The following is an 11,965-nucleotide window of genomic DNA, read 5'->3' on the forward strand; positions in this document are numbered from 1 at the left end:
TGTTGCATGGAAAGGGTAGGGGAACTTTAATGTAACAGCCACACTTGCTTCTAAGATTCCAGGTGTATCCAAACTCTCAAGTCATGTGAGAGTATTTCAGGGAAAATAATTTAAAGTTTTGTACTCTTTGAAAGGTTACTGTAAAAAATAAACAATAATTCACACATCTACATAAGCTAAAGGGTCTGTACGCTCCAAGGTACAGGTGCTTTTGCTGCCACTGAAAGGGGGTTTGACCAAGGGTTCTTTAAAAAAAAAAAACTTAAAAAAATAAATCACATCAAGTTTGAGACATGAACGTGTTAACAGGGTAAGTGACACTAGGAATAGGAATATGTTTCTATGGACCTAGCAGTTTTCAGTGGTATGCAACAGAGGTTACACAAAGTAATCTTTGTTTCTCTCTTGAGTTTCACTAACACTTCACTCCCAGCACAGTATACAAAAGGCCCTACACTCTGCAGGGCACCAGAGTCCTTAGGTTGTCTGTGCCCCATCGACAGGGCTGTCAGAGCGACAGGAGATCCACTGCTTGACGTAGCTCCGTGCAAAGTCCTCCCCCTCCCTCTCAAGAGGGATGGACCCACAGTTGGTCTGACCATTCTGCTCAAATTCACAGTCAACTGGACTCCCACAGTCTGAGTCCACAAAGCCACTGTCAATAGTGTCCAAATCTACGCAGATTATAGGGTAACTGTCACCAGGCCTTGCAATGTGAGGGAAGAAGTCACAGGAGCCTTCGCTGTAGGAAACACTTTCACCATCAGGAGAAGGTAGAGAACCTGGGTTTTCCAAATCCCATTGATTAGACTGCAAGCAAAGGGCTTCTAGGATGCTCCTCATCCCTCCTTCCAAAGCGCTTTCTCCTTGCTGCTGGGCTGGGACACTTGTGCTCCTCAGGTGGTCTGTGGACACAGAGCCTGAAGCCAGTATCTTGTCCTGTGTGCTCAGGTCAGCCAGATTCAAGTCACTGGATATATTTGTGTCTTCATCATCAACATTAACCTTGGGGTACCCAGTTTCTCCAGCACTACTGTCTTCCTGGCTGGGATGCTCATGTCCCCTGTACACACGGTTACACTGGCACTGACAGTTACAAGCTGCAAATTCATCAGCCACCGTCACTGTATCGATGGACAAATGCCCGTATGACTGGTCCTGGGCCTCACTGCTGCTGGTGACACTGGACAGCAGGGACTGGCTATCCTGGCCTGGGGCAGTCAGGCAGGACACGCAGGGCTTGCACGGCAGATCCTTCCTCAGCTCACGCAGCTCCTCCCGCGAGGTGCTGTTAGGAGGGCGCATGGTGTAAACTTCCAGGACTTCTGGAAGGACCATTCCCCATTCAAAGAAATCGAGGGTCATTTTCCTGTGGGATGCACCAACCCACTTCTGCATGAAAGGACATACAGGGAGAGAGAAAGAGAGGTTAGTATGGTCAGGTTTGGGGTTCCACAGAAATGACCAAAGTTCTTATGCTTTTAGGGGCAAAGTCAAACTGTAAAATCACTGACTCCTCCAAAATAGCAGGGTATGAGATGCTGTCATTCCCAGGCATGGGCAGCTTCAGGAGAGCTGGCTCAAGTCATGGAAAATAATTAGCTTTGAGATGTTTGCATGGCTTTGCAGTTTTTTCTATGCTGCAAAGTAATGCCACTGCCCGTAGCAGCATTCCTGTATGCAGCACCCAGAGGTCTCAACTCAAGCCACAAGAACCCCCCTGCCCTCTTATCCTGGACACTGCTTCTCTTGGAAAGGATGGTCATCTTCTGCTACACGCTGCATCTGTACCCAGCACACACCTGCTCTGTCACTTCCCTGGGAAGGTCAGGACAAGGCTTCTCTTGATCTTCTTTATGCAATCATGCCCCAGACCAGCCCCTTCTCTCATAGTGAGAAGGAAGCAGGGTTAGGCAGGGGATGGGGACCTCAAAGGGCTGTGGCCACTGCCTGCTGCTCCCAGATGATGAGGGAGTGCTGCACATTACAGCTTGCCCTTCTGTGTCACACTCTGCCCTGTGCCACACATTATCTCTCATCACGAACCCTTTGCATCCAGTCACATCTGGGAGCAGAGGCACCTCTGGGTTTCTCTGATCTAAGAACAAAGTAAAAGTTTCTGTTCTTTTTGAAGAGGTCACTGAGTCAGGAAGATCACAGCAAGCTTTAGGCAGTGCCACTAATGAATGCCAGTAAGCCCTACGAGAGGATTCTGCAGTTCAGAAGCTGGGCACAGCCCAGGCTCAGGACTGGGTTCTGCTCTGTGTCTGACACTTGCCTGATGGCCAAGTTGTGTCAAGGCTCCTCATAGAGCACCACTTGCTGCTGTGTGTAAAATAGGTGACGATACTGAGCTTCACCAACACCGTGCAGGCTCAGTGAAGCTGGGTGCTGCCACCACCTGTCAGCCAGCCTGTCCTACCAGCCTCGGGTCCCACACTGCACTGGGCGTAACATGAACAGTGCTTGGGAAGGGAACAGCTTGACACAGCTTAACTCATCCTCTGACACCGAGCACGGAAAAATGGCCATGACAGCAGGAAACATCAAGTCTTCTTAAATGTATTTTTAACCTAAGCCACAGAGTTTATCGTTAAAGCTGTAATGGACAGAAGGGCACCCAAGGTGCAAAATGCCATCTGAAGAATCAGCAGGAAACCCTTTTCTTAGAATTGAGCACCAGAATATTCCCTATTCCCTCCTGACAGTTCTTTGCAGATTTCCACCCAACACGAACCGAGGGACGCACGTACACACGGGAGCAGACAATGTTCCTCTGCTTTCCCTTCTCCTTTTACATCTTAACCTTTCCTCTACCATTTTCACCACTTCTCACCCAATCCAGGACTGGTGTCTGCAGAGCACTACTACTCTACTCTGCTGATTGTTACTCACTGAGACAAGCTAACCCCCCACCTCGCTGCAGGCAGGATGCAGTGGCATGAGCCCTACACCAACTGGCTGAAAATGACGAGTCTGCTCCCATATTAGTGATGTCACCACATCCTCTGACAGCCCCTGCCTGTGCATCTTGTGCTGTGGCTGTGCAGGCAACCGCTGCTTTAATCTGCAAATTCACTAAGGATTAACTCAGCTGTAGCAGCTGAGGCTCACCCCCCTTCCCAGAATCGCCCACCAGCCTGACTAGGAACTAGCAAGACTGTAATTCCCACAGAACAGAGAACCCCAGCACTTCACCCCCAGGGCAGCGTGGCCCTTGGCATGCCAGGGGCTTTCACTTCCACTGCGAGCAAGCGCTAGCCCGTGACTCGCAGGAATTTCCACCCTGAGTCCACCTGGTTCTGGTTCCTTTCCCTGAGAGCCACCAGTGCCACCTGCCTCACAAGAGGATGCAAGTGCCCCGTGGTGCAGATGTGGGATGCCATACTAGGGCTGAAAGAGGAAGGCAGGAAGGAAGCAAGACAGTCGCTGCAGGCTTCGGCTTGAATGGCACCCATCCAAGACCAGCTGCTTAACCGAACTGCAAACACCAGCCATGCAGCAGTGGGAAGGAACATGAAGATTATGAGGGCTCAGCTGCTGTGCCTCTCTCAGAGGGCCTAAGAAAAAGCAGAAACCAAAAGCAGACACTGAAGTGTCTCTGACTGGTGCTGCTGTAGCAGCAGGAACTTGTTCAGAAAGAGGCAGTGATGTCTGCACTCACAGGCTGATAATGCCACTGGGAGTTTATCTTCAGCTTAATGTACCCCTTGTTTATGGATCTTCTGTGTTCCTTTAGTATCCTGAGAACTCCAGAAAACTCTGCAGCCTTTGCAAAGTATTTTGTTATGTGAGCAAGAGAATTTGTTAGGGCTAGGCAAAGTTATTCAAAGACACTTCCTTCACAGGGAGGCAGCTGCACTGTGCTATCACACAGCAGCTCTTTGTCCACAGAGCTCTAACCACCTTTCCAGGGTGGGATGTGTGGCTGTTTTCTGTACAAGTGACACTTCAGGGAGAACTACAAGGCTTAATGTTGAGCTCATCTCACTGCAGAGGCTGGAGTGGGAGATCTGGCTCTATGGTGAAGTCTACCCCATGGCACTGATGGCAGCACTGGACTGGAGCTTTGGAAAAATACCAGTTACTGCCCTGGTATCCCTTAGTTCACTCCTTTCAGGTTCCCAGGCTTCACAGATCACATATGAGCCCAGCTCACCCACTGAGACAGCACCTACAGGGAACAGGCAGCACAGATGTGACAAAGGTCTTCATGGCACAGAACAGACTAGAGACCTCTGGTCCTTCTATCTGGAGCCATTTGGTATTCCCTTGAAATAGATGCCCCCTGGCACCGCCCTAATGAGAATCCCTTGCCCAGGACAGCACGATGGGCCTTTTAGTTTCGCTCTGTCATACGCTCCACTGGTTTGTGTAGCCCATTCATACCTTGAAATCTCCATTATGCACCAGGTAAAGAGGTTTGAAAAAGGGAGCAGGGTCTGGGATGCAAGCCATCTTCTTCCACAAGCTGGAAGGGAAAGGAGAAAGGCTTTAGGGTTAACCACACATTACAGATGCAAGGCAAAGCATCTCCAGATCCAACTCGAGCACTGAGATCACATGCTCAGGTGCAGGAGCATTTACTCCAGCTTCCTGAAGCATTCTTACCTCTGCTGTTTGGCCAGAAAGGTTGCGATCAAGGCACCAACTGCCACCACAACACCAAAGAGCAGCAGCCATTCCATGCCTGCTGTCCTTGTCTCTGCTGGAGAAAGAGGGAGGGTCATACAGGCTCAGCTTGCATTTCTGTTCTGGTCAATAAGCAGGAGATCGTGAGGAGATACCCTCAATTTCACCCCAGACTTTCTCTTAGGGACACAGAGGCTGTCCCCAGGGCACAGCCCTCCAGACATGAGGTGTGAATGAGGATGCTGAGAGAGGAGAATAGATGCAAGAAGCGGTGCTGTGGCCTGGCTGCCACACAGACTGACAGCCAACATCCTCAGGGCAGGAGAGATTCCTAAAGAGCCCAGGTGGTTTTGACTCCTCTGGGCTTAGGGACACCTCCACAGAGGATCCATGAAGTGAAAACAAAAGGCAGCCCGCCAGGAACATGTGACCAAAACCTGCTGACTAGATAAATGCTGGCTGGCTGCTCTCTGCCTGTGCTGGCAAGAAGCACCTTTGAGACCCAGAATTCAGATATTCCTTCACAAATGGAGCCTGTCCCTGCTGCCAGAGCACCAAGTGCTGCTTCAGGTTGGGATGCAGATCAGGGAGAGCAGGGAAGCTCAGCACATGCTGTTCATGCTGACTGCAGTCATCCTGTCCTGCTCTCTCTGAACAAAGGCTCCCTGTTTTCATAGCCTCTCTTCTACCAGGGCAAGCCCCAGTGTTCTTCTGTGCCTATGGTGCTGTGCCCATGGTACTGTGTCCTCCCTGTGGAGCAGGAGTGGTGGCTACAAGATGAAACACAGCATGGCCAAACATCAGGGTCCAAACACAAAATTTAGCCCTGAGATCATGATTCCTTCTCCCCTCAGCTGAAGGAAATAATAAGCCCCAGTAGTGGAAGCACCTCTACTAGATCTTCCCCTTTCCTGAAAGCTGCAAGCAGGACCCTGGGTGTTTGACACTGGAAAGGAAGCCAGGAGCTACACTCACACTGTGGCACCCAAATGTAGCCCAGACCCTCTCCCCACTGGCAATGCTGTGAGGTGGACTGTGCAGCACAGTGAGGGGGTCAATACAGACAGCACGTGCCCGCCCCGGCCTGGCTGGGGCTCAGGCACACAGTGAGCAAGCCAAACAGGCACCTCCTTACTAGACTCTTTAGAACTTGTTCGAGTTAATTAGATTTGATTAGAGTTCTGGAAGCATTCTCTGGCATCAGACCAGCTGGCAGGGCAAGCGGAGCCGGCGGTACGTACCGGCGGGACGGGTTGTCAGCCTCAGCGGCTCACTCCAGTCGCTCCAGAGGCCCCGGAAGCCGGTGTTTTCCCGGGGCCTGGCTCTGGCCTGGAACTCGTACTCGGTGTTCGCCTGCAGTTCCCACGGCAGGATCACCAGGGTCCGTTTATCCTCACGGATAACTTTAGTCTCCTGAGCCTGTGAATGGTTAAGCAGCAAACACACTCAGGGCCGGAGTGACCGCTCCCACCTCACCCTCAGTGCTGCAGAGAGGAGCCCTACAAAGGTCTCTCCTCTGCTTTCGTGTTGTCCCTGCGAGGCCACGCTCTGGCCAGTCCAGAGCTGCATGGGGCTCTCTGGGTGATCCTGCCTTGCGGGACAGCACGAGAAGCAAGTGACCTGTGAGCCTTGCCCACAGGATCCAGTGCTTCTCAAACAGCCTCTGCTTCCCAATTCCTTTTTTCGGCTTTGCCCATTTTCAGTGCAGGCAGAAGAGACACCTTTTCTAAACCATGGAACCCTTCAAGGCCAGGCTGGATGGGGCTTTGGGCAACCTGAGCTAGTGGAGGGTGTCCCTGCCCATGGCAGGGGGGTTGGAACTAGATGATCATTAGGGTCCCTTCCAACACAAACCAGTGTGTGATTCTATGATTGTTTCACACCAACACTCCTGTCCCAGCTGTGCTGGCCTCCTCTTTGCTGGTATATCCTACCTGATGGTGAACTGATACCTCACTTACCTCCCAGGTGTCAGTCCTTCTCTTATAGCGCAGCTGATATTCCAGCTCCTCATTCAAAAAATAGAAAGTAGGGTGCTGGTAGATGGTTTCCCAAGAAATATTGTAACCTTCTGAGAACACCACGGTCAGATTGAACGGAGGCTGTGGTTTGACTGGAAGACAGGATGGTGATACCCTTCATAAGGTTACTGCAGATGAGAGGTGGCCCAGCAATGCAGAGCAAGTAAAGCAAGAGTAAGCAAGGCTGCTCTGGCAGGGGCGGGTCCTCCTACACAGGACGTGCGAAGCATCACTACCCCATCTACAGTCTGCCAGCGAGGGCAAGGGGATTTCCTGAAATGTTATGGCATTTGTCAAAAAGATGACACTTCTCATGTAAAGTTCAGGTTCAGAAGAATCCAAGTAGGGAAAAACCCTTTTCCAGCTGCTGGCATGGTACCTGCCTGCCTGGCTAACCACCCCTTCTCTGCAACTCAGCACACACCAACATTCCTCCAAGTCTACTATATGATCATACCCAGTCTTCCAGTCATGCAGGAGAGACAGTTAGAATTGCCCCAGGAAGGGGCAGTGCCACCTCCATTGTGCCTGGGACACCTTGTGTCATCCACAATAATGTCACATTGGTTCAGGTGTTCGCTGCAGGAGCCTTCTGTGAGGACATCTGTAGCATCTGCAATTACAGCAATTCCTCCTGCCCTTAGATTCCAGCCGAGCACAAACACTTACACTGTCCAGGTATGAGACTGGTCTAAGGTGGAATCCCCTTCTGCTTGAGAGGGAGAGGGAGATTCCCCATGGAAAGGCTAGGGCCAAGCCAGCTCTGAGTTCACCCTCAAGCATAAATGTTTCTGTAGTTTACAACAAAGGCAGTAAGAGCACAGTGCTCATGCAGCTGAGCACACACCAAATGTAGCCCCACCACTGGCTGCCACCTCACCCCTTGCCCACACATCCCAGCAGAGAGACATGAGGTCAGACAGTATTTATCCAAACCAACATTTTTGTACTTACTGTTGTCTGACATGTAGAAATTTTCAGAAGTCACATGCTGCCCATTAGCTGTCTCTGTGACATCCACCTGGACTTTGACATCTGCCAGGACCTCCGTCATGTCCACCGTGCAGGAGTACTGTGTGTGACTGGTGTTCCCAGACAACTGCAAGAGACTGCAGACAGCCACAGGATTTTCTTCATCTTCATCAGAAACCCTAAAACCATCAAAACAAACAAAACAAGTCCACATCTACCACATGCTCTAGTTAGATTAATCTGTCCCTGAGCCACCAGGCACAGGAATTAATAACAAAGAGAGGCAACATGTTCAAATAAAAACTTATCTTTGACAAATAAATAAGACAAACTTTGACAGATTGGTTTTTTCCTTCTGTTTGCTCAGCTTAGCATTGAGAGAAGTAGGAAAGTGATGCTGAGGTGACTGTGGAAAGGAAAGTGCTCACCAGGGCTGCACAAGCCAGGACTGCACCCGCTTCCTTGCTGGGGCAGAACAGCAGCCATATGGAGCTTGGATGAGCTGTGGGAGCCCTGCCACCAGCACACGAGGGAAAGTCCATCATTAACAGCAGCAAAGCACAAGGTATTCCCAGGGCAGCAGAGGAAACAGTGCCAAGGAAGCCAGAGTCAGCGTGGCAGTTGGTGGCAAGCAGCACAGTCAGTGGAGACGGGAACTGGGGATCCATTGCTGGGGAGTTACCAGTTGGTAACTGGAGCATGAAGTACCAAGTAAAAGCCAACATGGCAGCAAGAACAGGAACTGGACCTAATGAAGAGGACAGGAGGATGCCACTGTGCTACGGGCAGGTTAGAAGCTCCTGCTGGCTGCACTTTGCTTGTCCTACTGAGACGTACCATGTGGCAGTGAGGTTGTATGAACTGGCCCCCAGGTCATTTTGCAGGATGCAGGACAGGGTCTGTACATAGTCCACAAAACACGTGAGGTTCTCACAATATGTAGCTGCAAGTTTAGGAAGAGAAAACACAGCCTCAGCTTCCATCATGAAGCAAGCAGAACCTGATACCAACACGCACAGTCCTCAGGTCTCCCACTGAATCTGAAGGGAACAGACCACCCTGTGCTCCCCCCCTCCCCCCGAAAGTCTCCAGTCTGAGATGTGTTCCACCTCTCCAGGAAAGGGAACCACTGACAGTGAGACGAGTCACTGACAGTAAAACAAGCATCAAAGACGTATTAAAAATGCTGTGGCAGCAAACAGCACACCTAAATACCAGGAAATACCCGATTTTGACTGAGCTTTCAAACCTCTCTCCATCCCCTGACACAGCCACGGCAGCAGTCACACATTATTTCTGCATGAGTTCCAGCTCACATATGGTTGCCCAAGCAGACACAGGAGCACAGGCAAACGTTTTAATGATACCACTTCCTAAATTGAGTACTGTTCTTTGTCTGTCTACTTTTTAAGACATCTTACAAAAAAAAAAGAAAGTTTGAGTAATTCTTTCTTTGCCATTCTCTGTGCCTACTGTTCCCTACAGCTTAATACAGCCAGCATCAATACTGCTCACATCCAGCTCCAGAGACTCGGAATAGGCTTTTCATGGAATGTTGGCCAAAAAAAAAAAAAGATATGAAAATTTGTAGTTATGTAATTTCCATAAATCAAAACTGCCCCCAAGGGTGTACATTAAACTGTAAGTGATTCAAATGATGCGGTTGTCACTTCGTTTCATTTTGACTTTTTCATTTCACACTGACTTCAGAATGTTCTTCTCAAAGTTTCAGTAAGTTTTCATTTTGAACCCTCACTAGGCTCTTCTGAGGTCCCTGGTACAAGCACTGCTTTTACCAAAGTCCTGAACAATGTACTTTTTCTCCTTTAGCTTAACTTTGTTCCCATAGAAATGGAGTTATAAACCCCCTTGCTTTCCTTCAGAGAGGGCAGCAAGCATTAATAAGCTCTTAAACATTGCTAATTAGCATTTTTCTATGCTATTATGTTAATTGGTCAAATGGACTGCTCCTAGGTAGCTGGTAAGCTGGTAAGTGTACCCTTGGGCAAGGATCTGCTAACAAAATTACGAAGAGGACAGATCTTCACTGAGAATGGACTAATGAAGTGTCCCAGAGCCAGTTAAGCTGAGGATGAATCGCCCATCCTTGGCAGCTTCAGGAACAAAAATCAAATTCTTGTAACAGTAAGAGCTAGTTTGGTCCAAACTGAACTCAGTAGAGGGTAATTCCCTGGCTTGTGCTGCACACAATTCACACCAGACATCACAATGGTCCTGTAGGACAGGAGGATACAGCTCCAAATCCATCCCTCCTGCTAGTTCAGGTTGGGAGCAGGCCCATCGCTCTGCAGCACGTACACCACCAAGCTCACACCTGCTCCCTGCAGACCCTGGTGGTGTGGCCTTTTTGTGTCCAGCTGACCTGTTCAGAAAGTCAGCTCTGAGTCAGCTCAACCTTGCACAGGGGGCAGCAGGAGCGACTGCAGAGCGCAGCTCCGGGCACAGGGACTCAGACCAGGAGGGGTTCACTCCACTGTCTCCAGCTGGCCTTGGCCACCCCGGTGGTCTCGGCCACCAGAACCTTTCCTACAGCAAAGGGGGACTTTGGGCAGGGGGAAATCCGACTCTAATGTCAGTGGGAGACATTTCAGTGCAAGGTGGGCACTACCTCTGTGCTCTCCCCACTGCTCCCTGCAGAGGAAAGCAGCCTGGCTGAGCTCTGCCCAGCCATGCACCTCCACTGCCCACAGAGCCTCTTCCATAGCTCATTATCCTACAGAACCCTCTCCCCTGGTACCCTATCTTGTGCTTGCTGCCCCACAGCAACCTTGTGCCATGTATATCTCATCAGAGCCTGAGTCAAGGGCCACCAAGATAAATCCTGTGGGTGAACAGCCCGGGCGAGGTATCTGTGAACTTACTGTACTGGAATAAAAGGAAGAAGGAGACACTCTGAGCCCACAGCTTGTTCCTCATGTTGGTTCTGACTGGATTTCCTGGGGGAAAGAAATAAATAAATCACCAAACCTTAAAAAAAACCCCAAACAACCAATTTCAGCTCAGCCATCTACCCATACGTTGAAGATTGAGGTGGAATTAATCTTGCATTCATTTAAATGTCTAATAGTAAAGTGCCTGGTTTAGGCAAGTCATCCCAGCTCTCCTGTGCTTATCTACTCCATGGGCTAAGGGGGGGACAACCAACAGCTCAGCCAACTGGCCACAAACCAGGTCAGTGCAATCTCTGCGCCTTGCTGGCAGCGTGTGTGCAGAGAAAGCAGCAAAGTGGCTGCAGCCTCAGCCCACCCCTGCACCAGGAAGGCACTTCACCCCAGGACCATGGCATTGTCACTTCATTGAAACACCCTGCAGCCAGGAGAAGTGACACTGCTGCAGCTTAGACATCTGTGCAGTGCATTAGTCAAACAGAGCCTGAATGGTCAAGGCTCGTGGGAACTCAATGATTTGGCCTACCTGTGGTTAAATAAGCATGGAGCATCTGGTTAAGGGGCTCCAGGAAGGCAGAGCAGACAGAACAGTAACAGCCTTCCATGCAGCACAGAAGAGAACAGCGTACAGCACTCCATGGGGAGGGCTGTCCTGATGCAGGAGACAAGAACCTACAGGAAAATCTTCAGAGAGGACAACAGGATGTTTACAGCAATATGAGGAAACAGCATCACATACAAGTGATTGCTCAGCCCACAGCCCCTGCTCCAAGGCCAGGTCTCCAAGCTACAGATCACATTACTGAAAAGTATTTATCATTTACTGAAACACACAGATGTGCACAGAATGACCTAAAATGAGCTCCCTGCACATGACTGGCTGTTGATACCAGTACAGATTTCAGCACTGTGTTTTCAAGCTGTTCTGAAACGGGGTAGGCAGCCTGGGAACAAGGCTTTGGAGAAGCAACCTCTGTTAGTTTTGGAACATAATTCTGTTGGCAGCAAGTTGCAAGGATGCACAAACAGGAAGGAGGCCCCACATGCCATGCCACAGAGCTGCAACACTGTCAGGGACCAGACACACAGAGGCACCCCTGCAGAGCCCCCGAGTCCCCCAAACCCTCTGCATAGGCTGCCCAGAGGCACCTGTGAAAGTGATACAGGTGAAGACCGGGCAGCAAGCTGCAGCCACCAAAAGATACCAGAGCTCCTGGCAGGGCCTGGAGCAGGTCCTGAGTCACAGACTAGTTTGGGTTGGAAGAGAGCTTTAAAGGTCGTCTAGTGCAGCCTCCCACGGTGAGCAAGGACACCTTCAGCTAGATGCAGGTGCTCAGAGCCCAGACCAACCTGACCTTGAATGTTTCCAGAGATGGAGCATCTACCACCTCTCTAGACAACTTTGTTCCTATGTTTTACCATCATAGAATC

At 50.2% G+C, this 11,965-nt stretch overlaps 1 protein-coding gene across 1 annotated transcript; it reads right to left on the reverse strand.

Annotated features, from left to right (window-relative positions):
• Window positions 1–477: 477 nt before the first annotated feature.
• Window positions 478–10,571, reverse strand: IL21R (interleukin 21 receptor; the record flags this gene model as incomplete). The annotated part of the gene is made up of 8 exons (XM_084271140.1): window positions 10,508–10,571; window positions 8,463–8,568; window positions 7,608–7,804; window positions 6,594–6,745; window positions 5,874–6,051; window positions 4,612–4,708; window positions 4,390–4,471; window positions 478–1,392 (listed from the first exon to the last, which is right to left on the reverse strand). Exons 1-8 carry the CDS (start codon window positions 10,560–10,562, stop codon window positions 478–480), a joined length of 1,782 nt encoding a protein of 593 aa, XP_084127266.1. The 5' UTR covers window positions 10,563–10,571.
• Window positions 10,572–11,965: the final 1,394 nt, after the last annotated feature.

The sequence above is a fragment of the Gallinula chloropus genome, assembly GCF_964237585.1.
Source record: "Gallinula chloropus genome assembly, chromosome: 15".
NCBI classification, from domain to species: domain Eukaryota; kingdom Metazoa; phylum Chordata; class Aves; order Gruiformes; family Rallidae; genus Gallinula; species Gallinula chloropus.